The sequence below is a fragment of the Ixodes scapularis genome, unplaced genomic scaffold (assembly GCF_016920785.2).
Source record: "Ixodes scapularis isolate PalLabHiFi unplaced genomic scaffold, ASM1692078v2 PGA_scaffold0__279_contigs__length_252992795, whole genome shotgun sequence".
NCBI classification, from domain to species: domain Eukaryota; kingdom Metazoa; phylum Arthropoda; class Arachnida; order Ixodida; family Ixodidae; genus Ixodes; species Ixodes scapularis.
Window position 1 is genome coordinate 66,390,750 of NW_024609835.1, and position 16,651 is coordinate 66,407,400.

At 47.2% G+C, this 16,651-nt stretch overlaps 1 protein-coding gene across 1 annotated transcript in view; it reads right to left on the reverse strand.

The window, feature by feature from the left end:
* Positions 1–16,651, reverse strand: part of LOC115317521 (CLIP-associating protein 1) — a 165,829-nt gene that overhangs the window by 46,517 nt on the left and 102,661 nt on the right. Inside the window, exons 10-11 of the mRNA XM_040210576.2 lie at positions 1,773–1,807; positions 920–946 (exon numbers count right to left, since the gene is read on the reverse strand). Of these exons, the coding sequence (XP_040066510.1) occupies positions 920–946; positions 1,773–1,807 (62 nt within the window). The remainder of the gene's footprint in view (positions 1–919; positions 947–1,772; positions 1,808–16,651) is intronic.

The following is a 16,651-nucleotide window of genomic DNA, read 5'->3' on the forward strand; positions in this document are numbered from 1 at the left end:
TCGTTTCGTGCCGTAAATATAGCTAAAATTTTTTTTTCGTTGTAAATTTGTTTTATGGCATTCTTTTTCCACTTAGGTTGATGAAAAAAAAAAAAGATTTTTCCTTTGAATGTGTCCTTAAAAGAAGCACATGCTATAAAATGTGCCCGATACTACCACCTTGCGATGGAAGTGTACAGATTAAGGCACCTTACTTTTTGTGGGCATTGCTTATGGCCTCCTTATGTTACGAGTCATCTCACTCTAGATGTTTGCACTGTGCCTTGAAAATGTAACATGCAAAAGGTAACCGCAGAGAAGCCCCTCCCATCATCTAGACACTCCGCCTGCAGATCTATTTCTAGCACTATTCCCAGTCAGTTGACCAAATGAGTAAATTAAAGCTATTGGAAAATAGCAGGGCACAACAGGAAACATACCATCTCCTCTAATGCACGGCATCCATGCCAGTGCAACAGTAATGAGAACATCAAACATTAAGTGAACAAGCACAATGGGACACTTTAAGAGTTAGTTCAACCAAGAAGAGCATCCCACAGCCACAGTCTGAGCAAAGGCTGCGATAGGAAAGGCAAATTGACCAGAGGCTCCCAACAAAAGAATGAAGTGCCTATTTCGACCAAACTTTTGCTTCAAAAAGACTTCCCTTGTTGATTATAATGTTTTCTGTGCTACAGATGCTTTAGTCAGAGTAGCAATAACACCATATCTCAGGCTACATATGACTTGTGTCATTACAGTATGCTTAAACTGTGCATGAGACATAGGAGAAGCAAGGACGTGAAAACAAGCCACAGGAAGAAACCAGGTAAAGTGCAGAAGGAATCGATTAGCTGCCCCGTGCCCCTGCAGTAGCGCCATGCAGACGGGGCATGCACCAGCCCTGGTGGCGCACGAGCACCATCTACCAGATACTCACCACTTCCGAGTCATTGACTTCGGAATGCTTCACAGAGACGTGAAGGGGGGAAAAAAGAGAAACCTCTCATTGTAATGGGCATGCCTGATCCACAAATGGATAAACAGATGAGCTTGAAAAGGCTATGTGAAAAGGCCTGATTAGACAATTGCTAAATACTAAGGTAACTGCAAATGACTGCATTTTTCCTAATTCCTTGAATTTACCAGGTTTTTCCACCAACTTGGTGAAACAGTTGTCAAAAGCTATTAACAGCAATCATTTCCTTTCCTTTCAGACTCAACAAAATTTCTGTTCACATTTCGAGACTTCAGCAATACTCCAGAATCACCCATAGCAGTCACGGCATGTGCAAAAAGTGCATTACAGGCCTTTGGTGCAAGTGTGTTAAAGCAGATCTATGCTGAAGTAACAAAGACAAATTTTCTCCACCCTGGCAATATTTTCACCAAATTCTGTAACAATTCTCAGATTTACAGGCTCACTAAGGTTTCCTCAATGCTAGGATTTTTTTTCCATTCTCTCGAATTTGCAGGAACTTTGCATACACACAATGTAACTGAACAAATTCACAAAAGCAGGGATGTAAGCAAAAAAAAAACGGACCACAAAGAGCTAAGAAAACATACCCTGAACTGTTCTACGAAACAGCACTTGCTTAAAACTGCTCTGTGTGAGCAGTCCTTTTAAGGCGAGTAATGACCTAAATAAAGCTGTAGTTAGCTTCAAAATCATAATGGCTCTACTATGATGACTAATTTTGCTTAAAAAACCACTTCTAACAATGCCTTTACAAGCATGTTAAAGTTTTCACAGAAGTGACCAACACCATAGAAAAAAGTCTGCAGCTCACCAGGGCCCTGTCCACCTCATCGTCACCTCGATGGGCTGCAAGCAGAAAAAGAAATTTATGATAAGCATTTGAAAAACAAAAATGGCAACAAGCGGTAGAGGGAACTAGAAAATTCCAAAATGCTTCTCTATACCTCGATGCAAGAAATAATTTATATGTTGAGCAGATACACTGTCTATTCAAGATGTGCTTCACTACTTGGGGACTACTCAGACCCCAAAAGCCAAGGGCACTACCCGGGAAGGTGAACTTTAACCGTTACACTTATTTGTCTCAAATTAGCAGGGCATATTCATAGCTGGGAAAAAGTATAACATGCAAAGATTTTTTTAAGTTTAGAAGTTTATTCTTCAAAGAGTTACATAAAAGAACATGAAATAAACACTGCACTCCCTGAGGAAAACTATTGTTTAGAAAAGCTAATGATAATGGTCAGTTCTTTTGGTGAAACATTTAGTTTAACACCTGTGTCATGCGGCCATGGAAAGAAATTAAAGAAATTGTAACTTTTCTAATAAAGAACAGAAATGTAAAAAAAAAAAAATGTTTTTTGCATGCATTAGGTTGAAGGTATTGCAGCTTTTCATAAAAGTAAATGAAAATGTAGAAACTAAGTACACAACCATATTTTTTTTTACAAAATTTCTGTACAGAACTTTTAAAATCTGGAGAAGGGTTTGGATTTGGGCTAGTTGGTTGAACATGTTTAGGGGTTAAAAGCGCTAAAACCGACGGACGAGTAGGAGAGACACACACCACAGAGCGCTCGACGGACGAGTAGGAGAGACACACACCACAGAGCGGTCTGTGGTGTGTGTCTCTCCTACTCGTCCGTCGTTTTTAGCGCTTTTAACCCCTAAACATTTTAAAAACTGGCTCCACACATCAATTTATTATCGAATTTTAGGTTTCCTGAATCGAGATTTAATGCCGAAAGTAAAACAGATAAATGAGTTTTAAAGTACAGAGCAAGCTGCACATTAGATGGTGCTGGCATATTGGAAATAATTTATTCAAGAAAAAACACTTTAGTTGCAGAAGTGCAACTTTCTGGCAGCATACTTTGGCAGGGGTTTCCCCAGGAATTTAAATTAGGAGGGGTGCCCACATTTTCAGGAAGGGTTGGGGGGATGGGGGGGCATTGAGAATATAGGAGTCGTGAATTTTAAAACACTGCCTTCAGAAAAACGGGGGGGGTTGTAGAGAAATCACTGTCCTTCAGGATATTTAAAAGCTGATAAAACCACTTACTAAAACTGTAACTTAAAATCTTTTTTTTTTTTTTTTGCAATTAAGGGGAGACACTACCCAAAAAAGCAAATTTTTGAACCACTCGTCTGATTTAAATTATATTTATAGTGCTTGTTTCTGTTGATGTTGATAACATTTCTGCCAATTTCTGTTAACCTGGGAGAAGTACAAAAAAAATTGCAAATGTTCAAAGACGAAAGTGGGCGTGTCTGCTTAGGAAAACTATCGTTTTGAAATTACTTATAAATTTGGTGTTTTCATGTGTTACATTGCATTAGGACAGTTCAGAGCAGATAACTATGGAGCTATATTTCTATGTTATACCATCTTTCATGACAAAAAAGCCACATAAACACAAATACAGTTTTTTAGATTTCCATCCTTTGTCCGAACTTTTAGTCCTTGAGCATGAAAAATGACAAAAATAAAAAATACAAGCTCATAGTTATCTTCCCCTTAATATTTCGCCCCAGAAACACTCATAAAAATGAATCCAAGTTGCGTAATAACAAAACGATAGTTTTCCTAAAGTGAAATTTATGCCAAAAAGTGGAATGGAGAAAAATGCGTTCAAAGTGCTCCAACCTCTACCTTTTCTTTAGCATCAGTGGACCGAAAATAATTTATAAAAAATTAACTATGCAGTGTAAACTAATGAAACTTTCTGGCAATACTCTCTAGATGTTGGTGGATGTAAATATGACATTTTTCAAAATCAACTTTTTTTTGCAGAAATTGTTTTTTCTGGGTAGTGTCCCCCCTTAAAGGCAGTGTTTTAAAGAAAAGGTGCAAGTATTAAGGAAATATTGCAATTAATAATAAGAACATGCCTTAGTATATATCCTAATATTATTATGTGCTGAAAGCAAATAATAAAAAGATGCCTGACAAAATAGAGTGAGAACTCAAGTCATTTCAGAACACCTTTTGGAGCAGCAAAAATGGCTTCGGGTGCACAAGCAGTTATATTTTGGTTTTACTCGTTCTACTGGAAATACTCTGTTAAAAAGCTCCTAAAAAGAAAAAAAAAAAAAAATCTAAATGTGACACGCGAATTAAAAAAAACAAATAAGCAAAAAAATTTAAATGACGATTTTTTCTTTCTTTTAATTCTGCGCGAAAAGTTTATGACGTCACGGGTCATCCCGGAATTATCATCTTGGTACTGAAGGAGAAGCCCATCCACCTCTTCTCCAAGCGCCCGAAATGCCGAGAAAACGGTGGAAAGGAGGTGACTGCCGACGAAATCGCGTCTCGCACAATCAATATTGGTCTGAACTATTTTTCTTTTTTTCGCGTAAGAATAATTTTTGACACGCTCGGTCCCCGCCAGATTGCTTAATTTTTTTTTTCTTTTCAGGGGCTTTGTAAGAACTGCATGCTCCAAATACTCCCTGTGCAACCAATCATTCACAGTAGAGGAGACATCTTTAATCTCAAAAACACTCAACGTATTTAGATGTGCTGAACAAGAGTGTTGAGACAAGGGCCCTCCTCTTTGTTTTGCTGCAGCCGCTGCTTTCGAAACTTAGGTTGACCGATGAAGGACAGTTTAGCTTCCTACTAAAATAATATAATAGAATGGTTTTGGGCACCAAAGTGAATATTTTGCAAAATTATGTGGCGAAATCAAACTGTGCAATTCTTTATTTAATTAAAAGAAAGTTTGCCAGTTAAATTTGTAAACCGATGGCATTTTGCAAATAAACATACTGGATCAAATTACACAAAATCAGTATGTGGGTCGCACGTTTTCATTAATAAAAATTAAAGTATTCATCTATTTGTCCACTACCCGAGCTCATTCAGTTTTAAAGAAACAATTTATCGACTGTGCCCTCAAATACTTGGAAACCTACGTAATTAAACCTATAGCACGTCCCAGCTATACCTAGTTAAGAATCCACTCGTTATACTAAAATATAATTCCACAAATCTAAAAAAAAAAAAAAAAAAAAAAAAGTACGCAGTTATAATGACGCACACAGTTTGCCAAGACATCACGTTCTAACATGCATTCTTGCACCACAGCCGCATGTATACATTGAAAACTTGACTACAAGCTAGGGTTTTTACACGAACATTCACCATGTTCCTTTTTTCTCCCCTCTGAATTTGTTTTATGATTTTTCCCCCTTTTATGCGCGCCGCAACGAAGCGGGAGGGACACGCGTTGTCCACTCCGCGTGGACTCTCCTCCACAGTGCGAAGGCGCCCAGTGAGAAGAAGCGCATTCGAAGGAGGTACTGACGGTAACTGACCTACCCAAGACAGGCACCGAACAACGAGGAACATTGCGAAACGAGACGCTAAGTCGAATAGAAAACTACGTTACGTTATCCTTAGAATGCTACAAGCGTGCAGGAACGCAGGTAACTACAGCGCTGATGGACGCACATCGAAGTGGCGCTCGAACGTGATGCGTCTTCTCCAGACTTCTTGCGCCACAAAAGAGGAAGAGACGGGTGAAGGATGGCGCACGAGAGCCCGCGAAGTTCCACGAGGGGATGATGCACAGCGCCGCTGATTCACCTATCGACATCCCATTGTCGCCTGCGGGTCGCCGCCGACGACAAACAATACGGACGCGGAGTGGAACACCCTTTCCCAATCAACCGGAACAACACCAGTGATTCAGAGCCACATTATGAGCAAATTCCATCCGATCGAAAAAAAAAAAAAAGTATTCGGGTTTATGGACACGTTGTTTAGCATAAGTTCGTTTGCTCGGAAATAAATAATAATAGAAAAAAATCTACGCGGACGCGCTGTAGTGGGTGTGCATTGCGCGGCACTGTTAGCGCGAGCCCCAACATCGGCAAATTTCGTTACATTTTACTTCGACAGAGTATTGACCGGTACCATATTTTACCACGACCTTCGACTGGGCTAGTTCGTTCAGTGCCAGTGTTGTCGTATGCGTGCCTTTTTTTCGTCATTGGTGTCGCGATTTCGTCCACCATTTTGTTGTTACGAGCTGAAAGCGAATATTCCGAAGACTCGCAGAACACCTTCAAATCAGGCGTGCAGAAAAGCTTTTAAGTTTCACGTCCTGTTTCTGATAAATACAATATATATATTTTTTTACTCACTACAGCCGGCTCTAGCTGCTTTAGATAGATAAAACGTTTTTTTACTCACTCACCCCAACAACAAGATGGCGGGTTGACGTTATGTGAAAACGCCCCATACTCCGTTTCACCTTATGTTCTACCTCAGTGCAGGCTAGAAGCGCGAGATCATAAAGATCGGCTCTGGAGCAAGGAGCTCGCGCTTATAGGTTTTTCCTATGATACATTATAAGGTGAAATAGAGTATAGTTTCACAATTTTAGGGAGGCACTCACTTGATCGAATGACGTTTTAGCGAGCGCCCACGTTTCACCGAATGACACTTTAGCAAATAGTCGGACGCCGCCAAGAGGCGCTTTCGGGTGGGCCAAATGGGTTCATATTTTTGTAATGAGTCGCCGGTTTAGGCTTCGCACAAACAGGAGACCGGTCGTTCGGGTGTATCGCGCAGGGGTCCATATCAGAAGAGCGAATGACATTTTAGCGAACGGCGACATTTGAGCGAATGGTCGTTTTAGCGAATAACGGGGGCGCGCGTTAACCCATCCGTCGCGCTGCGCTTTACGCCGCTTCGCGGCGACAGTCTACGGCAACTCATTACAAAAATATGAACTCACTTGGCCCACCCGAAAACGCCGCTTCGCGGCGTCCGACTATTCGCTAAAGTGTCGTTCGATGAAACGTGGGCGTTCGCTAAAACGTCATTCGATCAAGTGAGTGCCTCCCATCGCGCAGTGTACTATGCATTCGATTCGGAAGTCCTTCGATTCTCGGAAGTCCGTTTCCCGAAGCATCTCGCGCTACTCCGCGCTCCCGTCCGTCGCCGCGGTTTTCGCCACCTTGGCGGCCCAGCATTCATCTTCCCCGCACGTCGGCGTTCGAAAGTGTCCTCGCGCCCCGCAAGGCGAACCGCGCGAAACATCAACTGCATCACGAACGGCGTTGAAAAAGAAGAACGCGCAAGTCACGCCCCACAACCGACTGGGACGGGCACAAGAATGGGACACACGCGGCCAAACAAACGAAAAGAAAGGAGGAAGAACGGGAATGAAGCACGGCTCGAGAAGTCGACGCGAAGAGCTGCAGCAGCTGCGCGGCTCCTCGAAGGCAGACAGCCGCGGCACGCGCGAGCCTCCGATCGAGAGCAGAGAGCAGCAGCCGCAAACATACGTGCAGTACCGACCATAAATCGGAGCAGAGTGAAAAAGGCACTCTTGCCGCTCTTGCATTCGGTTTCCTTCTCGTTCTAGTGCGGGAAAAAAAAAAAAAAAAAAAAAATCGTGTTAGGAGTGGAAGATGGAACGATCGAATCAAGCCGCTCCAAAAGTGCATCGTCACGACGCTCGTTGTCTTTGAGGGTATGCTATCACACCGGCGAAACCAACGGAGCACCACGACCTGATCAGACGGCGAAAGCCTACGACCACTGCGAGCCAATCGGAGCACTGGAGTGAGGCACCGGACACCGTACGTGTCGTCGGAGTGCACTCCTCCTGCAGAGAGCTGTCACGTGCCTCGCTGCGTCGCTCCGATTGGCCCGGACGGCAGCAGACAGCGTTCGTTTTTTTGCCAAGTTATCGTAGATGTTCCAGGTGCTTCATCGTACGGATCTCGTACTTCTTCGGAGCCGATGTGGAAGCTTCCAAAACCAGACTCCTTAGTGTTTTGTGTTCGTTCTCCTGTTTGTGCTTCCGTGTCGAGTTTCGGCATGTCGAATAACAACCAGTTCGCCCGCTCAGCAGCAACGCTGTCTTCTAGTAGACGTCGCAAGGGCTGTCTGCTGAAGATGTCGCAACGGCCGTCGCCCAAAGAGACCGATACGCGGGCTGGAGGGTATATTTCTCGTTCCGAGCAAGCGCCGCCCACGCGTTAAAAAATATTACGCAAACCGAGCTAAATTGCATTTACCGTTCGCCGTCAACCGCGAAATCGGCGTCCCGGAACCCACCTGGCGCAATCTTTCGTCGTGCCGGTAATTTCGTCCCGAGGTGATGCCCTGCCCTTCGCAGAAATCACGGGCGAGACAGACCCGGTCCCTACAAGCTCGCAGTGCGGTGGAAGCTACACGCTCGTTAGACCAGTCGTACCTTTGGCCACGTGGTCACTCCCCGCCCATACCCAGGCGCAGAGAGAACGTGGTCGCGTGACAAAATGGGAGCCGGTTGATTGGACCGGTGAGCGCTTAGTTCCCACCGCCCTGTCAGCTTACGGTTGAACGGAGCACCTATGCTCCACCTGAGGAGTCAAGGTCCCTCCGGAGGAGTCGCGATCGCTATGACGAGGAAGCGGCTAGCCCGCGCCAAAAGCGTGCCACGCGGAGCATGTTTCGCATACCCACAGAGGGGGGCGCGAGTCGTGCTCGGGACGCGCCCCTCATTAGCGAAAGGAGATCCCGGCACACGTGGGCCCATTCGGAGCACGCCCGCGGCCACCAGGAACCGGGGAAAACAAGGCGCACGCAGCTGCCGGCCAAACAGATCGTTGTTTGCGCGGATTGACGTTGCGCACGTGCTGCGTGATGTTCGAACGCCGGCCCTCTCGCACCACATGCGTCCACAACCATATGGTCCAACATCGGTGTGTAGTACGTCACGTTTCGTTCTGTTCTAGGAAACTGTACCAGGTTGTTCCACTTTATGAGCGAACGAAACCGAAGGTATACAAGCACGAACATGCTGCCCTGAACTATGGTCGCACTGCACAAGCCTTGCCCGGAACACGCTTTTGTATAGCGCTCGCAGCAGAAGTGAGAACATCTAGTTGCTGCTGAGCGCATTTCCTGCAGCATACATTGAGCACCATTTCATTTTTTTTTATTACCACCAGCATGGTGCAATGATGACACGTGCACGTGGTGCGACACGAAGCGCCTCATCTCGCTGAGAGAGAGAGGTAATAATAAAGATCCTTTACTCCGCCAAATCCGGCATGCAGCTCACCAAATGAGTGAACAAAACCAACCAAAAAGTGGCCGCGTGTTTTTTTTTTTTTTTTATTTATACCTGTATCCGACGGGAAGGGACTCGGTGGAAGAGACTATAGCGAGAGCGTTAGGAAGGACAAGAAAAAGAGCGTTGAAAGTTGGCTCGGTACACGCAATCCGAGCGGGTTGGCTTCGGCACGAGAGATCGTGTTGACGCAACTAACCCAAACCAGTTCTCAGGCGACTCGAAAATGGAACTCGTAGATTACGCCCGGGTCACCTTCTGGAGACAACGACAGAACGAAAGCTGCAATTTAGGTCGTCGTAATACACGGGAGAACAAGACAGGGACGAGGAACTTCACCCACAGCTCCGCGTCCTGCGAAAACCGACGGCGTGGCAGGTTGCCCCCGGGACCAGAGTTGTCCCAGCGCGAAATACATTGCACGTATACGAGCACCGCGTGGTAACGCACCGTAAAATCCTGAACGAGATGCACTCAAAAATTTGCATCGGGTAAAACTGGGGTATCGGAAGAGCGCTCCTCATCGTGTCAACAACGTGTAAAGATATGCCTCGTGTTTTTTTTTTTTTTCTCTGCAGGTTACAACATTGAGAGGTGGGCGTTTATTGTGGAATGGGCGGATTCTCGGTATTTTACGGTAGTATCGAGTATTACAAGAAGATTGATACACTCAGCATGCACCCATGCTGCGACCGTTTTATCGAAACCCACTGTGAACTCATATAGCGATCGGGTCCTTCATCGGCTTTATGGGGGGAGGTCTGTCCTTTTTCTCGAGTGCCGACGATGGCTCACAAGGATAAAATTCTCAAATTAATGTGTCCATGTGCAGATCACTTTACAAGAGGCGCGCGCCGCAAAGTCCTTATCAAAGTTTTGTTATATAAAAAAAAAATAATAATAATAAAAAAAACGGAAGGTATACGCGTTTTACCAAGGTGCTTCAATGTGTGGGGCGCATGCACAAAGACGTAACCTTAAAGAGCTTCGTTGGGAAAAATATAACAAAAATGTTCGTTGTTTGCACAGGCCCCTTTTGATTTCTTTCCTTGACCCCCACGAATGAGACTGCTTTTGACAGGACTCGCTCATCTCGACGCGTTTCCGCAACAAGTCTCTTGGCTCGTTGTCAGCAAAAGCAGGTCTTGCTTTTTTTTTTTTCTACCACAGTTTGGATCAAGAAATATGCCGATAGTGACAGCGGTATAACTTATTGACCCTCGCTTTTAAACGATTACTCGCTCGTTCGGACAAACCACTGCGGATGTTTTGCTTTTGCGGCATGCACTTTCAAAGCGCGCTCCAGCGACTCTCAAAGGTAATACAGCACACACAAACCACAACGTTTCCTAACACTCGCGCTCGTAAAAACAAGCCAAAACCAAGCGGCCCAATGTCCGGCTTCGCTAGCGTCCGTAAATGTAACCGCCGCCAGGAAAACCGCGAGCTAGTACATAATAGTCGTGTCTCCAACCAAGCAGGCGGGTGTGGCGATACAGCCACGCGAATGCCGCAAACAACCTGCTTCCGTGTGCTGAACGTTGGACCGACGGCGCACAGCCAAGAAGAAGAAATCGCGCTCGCTCACTGTGTATATACACGACCATTCCGACACGCAATCATTTTGAAAATTAGTTCCCGCCACACATTATTCAAATCAGCCCCGCGTATAGCCCGCCAACCACCCGAAGGCGCTGCTCTAGAAAGAACCCTATTACCGAGCTCCCTTTCCCATTTAATCGGCATGCTTACGGGGGTTTACGGGACCACGTAGCTCGAGTAATGTGGATATTTGCCCTACCGCGGTCGCTTACGACCCACGGTAGCCGCCTCATACGACAGTGTAACAGATGGAAAATGCAAGACGAACTTGGAACTGAAAATAGAGGTTGAGGCAATGTTGTGCCTTCGACTAATCCGAAGGGGTAGACATATCCTGCGCCGGCGTCGAAGGAGGGACTGACCCAAAACAGCGTTACCGCTGCTTTTGTACGCGAGCTATATGTTCAGGAAGATTCTTCACCAGAATACAGGTGCACAGCCGAGGAAGAGAATGGAACTTTCCAGAAAAACGAATGTCGGTAAAAAAAAGAACAGGGCCGACGGGATTTGAGCCCCGCACCTTGGCGTGGCAGCCGCGTGCATTGGGAGCTCGGCCGCGCGCACGCGGCAATACTTCAGTACGAATTAAGCGCTGTTCACACTCTTGCGACCGAGTAAAGGTTCGTTCACACACTTACAACCGAGAACGACCGAGAGAGACAAGGTCCTAAGCCTCTTGCGATGTCTTAGGACCAGCTCCGCTGCAGCGCATCCGGTCCTAAGATGTCGCAAGAGGCTTAGAAACCGGTCTGGTCTCTCTCGGTCTTACTCGGTCGCAAGAGTGTGAACGGGCCTTTATGGGAAACTAAAGAGCAGAGGGAGAGAAGATTATTGGAAAACTAAAGCGCCGTTCACACTCTTGCGACCGAGTAAGACCGAGAGAGACCAGACTGGTTTGTAAGCCTCCTGCCATGTCTTAGGACCGGATGCGCTGCAGCGGAGCTGGTCCTAGGAGATCACAAGAGGCTTAAAAACCGGTCTGGTCTCTCTCGGTCTTACTCAGTCGCAAGGGTGTGAACGGGCCTTTATGGGAAACTAAAGAGCAGAGGGAGAGAAGATTATTGGAAAACTAAAGCGCCGTTCACACTCTTGCGACCGAGTAAGACCGAGAGAGACCAGACTGGTTTGTAAGCCTCCTGCCATGTCTTAGGACCGGATGCGCTGCAGCGGAGCTGGTCCTAGGAGATCACAAGAGGCTTAAAAACCGGTCTGGTCTCTCTCGGTCTTACTCAGTCGCAAGGGTGTGAACGGGCCTTTATGGGAAACTAAAGAGCAGAGGGAGAGAAGATTATTGGAAAACTAAAGCGCCGTTCACACTCTTGCGACCGAGTAAGACCGAGAGAGACCAGACTGGTTTGTAAGCCTCCTGCCATGTCTTAGGACCGGATGCGCTGCAGCGGAGCTGGTCCTAGGAGATCACAAGAGGCTTAAAAACCGGTCTGGTCTCTCTCGGTCTTACTCAGTCGCAAGGGTGTGAACGGGCCTTTATGGGAAACTAAAGAGCAGAGGGAGAGAAGATTATTGGAAAACTAAAGCGCCGTTCACACTCTTGCGACCGAGTAAGACCGAGAGAGACCAGACTGGTTTGTAAGCCTCCTGCCATGTCTTAGGACCGGATGCGCTGCAGCGGAGCTGGTCCTAGGAGATCACAAGAGGCTTAAAAACCGGTCTGGTCTCTCTCGGTCTTACTCAGTCGCAAGGGTGTGAACGGGCCTTTATGGGAAACTAAAGAGCAGAGGGAGAGAAGATTATTGGAAAACTAAAGCGCCGTTCACACTCTTGCGACCGAGTAAGACCGAGAGAGACCAGACTGGTTTGTAAGCCTCCTGCCATGTCTTAGGACCGGATGCGCTGCAGCGGAGCTGGTCCTAGGAGATCACAAGAGGCTTAAAAACCGGTCTGGTCTCTCTCGGTCTTACTCAGTCGCAAGGGTGTGAACGGGCCTTTATGGGAAACTAAAGAGCAGAGGGAGAGAAGATTATTGGAAAACTAAAGCGCCGTTCACACTCTTGCGACCGAGTAAGACCGAGAGAGACCAGACTGGTTTGTAAGCCTCCTGCCATGTCTTAGGACCGGATGCGCTGCAGCGGAGCTGGTCCTAGGAGATCACAAGAGGCTTAAAAACCGGTCTGGTCTCTCTCGGTCTTACTCAGTCGCAAGGGTGTGAACGGGCCTTTATGGGAAACTAAAGAGCAGAGGGAGAGAAGATTATTGGAAAACTAAAGCGCCGTTCACACTCTTGCGACCGAGTAAGACCGAGAGAGACCAGACTGGTTTGTAAGCCTCCTGCCATGTCTTAGGACCGGATGCGCTGCAGCGGAGCTGGTCCTAGGAGATCACAAGAGGCTTAAAAACCGGTCTGGTCTCTCTCGGTCTTACTCAGTCGCAAGGGTGTGAACGGGCCTTTATGGGAAACTAAAGAGCAGAGGGAGAGAAGATTATTGGAAAACTAAAGCGCCGTTCACACTCTTGCGACCGAGTAAGACCGAGAGAGACCAGACTGGTTTGTAAGCCTCCTGCCATGTCTTAGGACCGGATGCGCTGCAGCGGAGCTGGTCCTAGGAGATCACAAGAGGCTTAAAAACCGGTCTGGTCTCTCTCGGTCTTACTCAGTCGCAAGGGTGTGAACGGGCCTTTATGGGAAACTAAAGAGCAGAGGGAGAGAAGATTATTGGAAAACTAAAGCGCCGTTCACACTCTTGCGACCGAGTAAGACCGAGAGAGACCAGACTGGTTTGTAAGCCTCCTGCCATGTCTTAGGACCGGATGCGCTGCAGCGGAGCTGGTCCTAGGAGATCACAAGAGGCTTAAAAACCGGTCTGGTCTCTCTCGGTCTTACTCAGTCGCAAGGGTGTGAACGGGCCTTTATGGGAAACTAAAGAGCAGAGGGAGAGAAGATTATTGGAAAACTAAAGCGCCGTTCACACTCTTGCGACCGAGTAAGACCGAGAGAGACCAGACTGGTTTGTAAGCCTCCTGCCATGTCTTAGGACCGGATGCGCTGCAGCGGAGCTGGTCCTAGGAGATCACAAGAGGCTTAAAAACCGGTCTGGTCTCTCTCGGTCTTACTCAGTCGCAAGGGTGTGAACGGGCCTTTATGGGAAACTAAAGAGCAGAGGGAGAGAAGATTATTGGAAAACTAAAGCGCCGTTCACACTCTTGCGACCGAGTAAGACCGAGAGAGACCAGACTGGTTTGTAAGCCTCCTGCCATGTCTTAGGACCGGATGCGCTGCAGCGGAGCTGGTCCTAGGAGATCACAAGAGGCTTAAAAACCGGTCTGGTCTCTCTCGGTCTTACTCAGTCGCAAGGGTGTGAACGGGCCTTTATGGGAAACTAAAGAGCAGAGGGAGAGAAGATTATTGGAAAACTAAAGCGCCGTTCACACTCTTGCGACCGAGTAAGACCGAGAGAGACCAGACTGGTTTGTAAGCCTCCTGCCATGTCTTAGGACCGGATGCGCTGCAGCGGAGCTGGTCCTAGGAGATCACAAGAGGCTTAAAAACCGGTCTGGTCTCTCTCGGTCTTACTCAGTCGCAAGGGTGTGAACGGGCCTTTATGGGAAACTAAAGAGCAGAGGGAGAGAAGATTATTGGAAAACTAAAGCGCCGTTCACACTCTTGCGACCGAGTAAGACCGAGAGAGACCAGACTGGTTTGTAAGCCTCCTGCCATGTCTTAGGACCGGATGCGCTGCAGCGGAGCTGGTCCTAGGAGATCACAAGAGGCTTAAAAACCGGTCTGGTCTCTCTCGGTCTTACTCAGTCGCAAGGGTGTGAACGGGCCTTTATGGGAAACTAAAGAGCAGAGGGAGAGAAGATTATTGGAAAACTAAAGCGCCGTTCACACTCTTGCGACCGAGTAAGACCGAGAGAGACCAGACTGGTTTGTAAGCCTCCTGCCATGTCTTAGGACCGGATGCGCTGCAGCGGAGCTGGTCCTAGGAGATCACAAGAGGCTTAAAAACCGGTCTGGTCTCTCTCGGTCTTACTCAGTCGCAAGGGTGTGAACGGGCCTTTATGGGAAACTAAAGAGCAGAGGGAGAGAAGATTATTGGAAAACTAAAGCGCCGTTCACACTCTTGCGACCGAGTAAGACCGAGAGAGACCAGACCGGTTTGTAAGCCTCCTGCCATGTCTTAGGACCGGATGCGCTGCAGCGGAGCTGGTCCTAGGAGATCACAAGAGGCTTAAAAACCGGTCTGGTCTCTCTCGGTCTTACTCAGTCGCAAGGGTTACTTCGCACTTGAGGAGGAGAAAATGAAGGATGTAAAGCTAAAAAAAAAAAAAAAGGGAAAAAAAAGAAAGAAAGAAAGGCTTTTACGTATGACCGATCAAGCATCACAAGGAGGGAAACGCCGCGGCGTTTTTCGTCTTTTTGGGGGTCTGCTAAAGAAATTAAGCTCAGTGAATTAAGCTTGCACTTTTAAGCCGGGATCACAGAGTTTGTACATCTTACAAAAGACAGTCTGCATACAGATTCGAAAGCGAGCCGCCGCGAGATCCGAGCTTCGAATGCCGCGTGGCAACGAGTTAACTTGGCACGCGGCATTCGAACCACGGATATTGCGGTGACTCGTGTTTTCAGACTGTCTTTTGTATGATGTATGAGCAGTGGGAGCCCGGCTTTAGTCTGTGCAGCCGTGTTTGTCTGTCTTCCGAATTTTTGAAAGCATTGATTGGTTCCTCTCTCGATTGCCGCTCCGACATTCGAAGTACATTCTCAGCCTCCAACCTTCTTATAGGTGGACGGCGGAGTTTGCATGTCCCCTTTTCACGTCAGGAAACGGCTGCACACACCCTTGCCCGTTGCGCACGCTATTCGCCATAGCATAACCGAAGGAACATTCAAAATCGTTGAAATCACGCTCTATAATACGAGAGCTTCGAATCAGATTGAGCAAAGGCTCGAAAGTTCAACACTGTACGCTACACGGCTTCGGGATGACGGTGCACTAATTTTATGCAAGTGAACAATTCAAACGACAGTGTGACCTCCGTGAGACGTCTTTCTCCCGGAGGACCCTCGGCAAGATCCCCCAGCTCGGCACAACAGGTTTGGCGTGACAAGGCACGGAGTAGAGAGCCACCCTTTTCGCAAGAACAAGCGACGCCAAGCCGCATATGCATATAAATATCTGTTTCCGAGAGCGTAGAATACGTCAGCCTGAATTCGCATATATGTAGCCAGCGGATGAGGGGTGGCAGGCCCCCGCAAGGAAACGACCAAACTGAGCCACGACTGACGAATCTGTCACGTCAAGGGCGCAACCTCGCCCGCAATAACGTTACACCTTACGCGAAACGACCTACTCTACCGGCCTGCCGTATACAAACATAGAAATGCGGGACTCGAATACAGTCGCCAAAGGCTGCTGCCGCTGCTCCTGCCGCTGTCGACACTCCCAGAAATGTTATCGGGCGTGATGCCGACTACATTTGGTACGCAAATGAGCCGAAAGACGCGTGTGCATGGCCTTGCCTCCAGTGTGTACCACCCTCTCCCCGGGTTTTGGAAGACGCGAGCGGCAATCTCGGGAGTGCTCGTCGCATGCGGTCGCATCCGGGACCAGAGAGACGCTTTCCTCGTACGAACGCGTATCATTAATGTACAGCTTGCAACCATTATATTATATATTTAAAAAAATAAATAAAGAAATACAGTTCTATCTCCAAACAATAAAGACACATTGTAACTGTTAGTGGAAGGTGTTCGATGTCCCGCAAAATTAGCCCGTTCTGTGTTCACTGGCGCACAGTCACATTGAGTGACGTGCACATAAATCGTTTCGGGGTCTGAGTTTTGAATATTACAACCCCTAGGGCACCTTGCTGAAAGTATAAGCGCGGTTCCCAGAAGCAGCAATTCTAGAATTGCGTTATAATATCGCCAATCGAGGCCAGGGGCCACCGACCAAGGTGACAACCGAATTTCTAAGAAGGACACGTGTAAACCAACTATAATGAGCAGACATCTTTTGCGTCGCAAAATACCGTTTAAAAGTGCGGG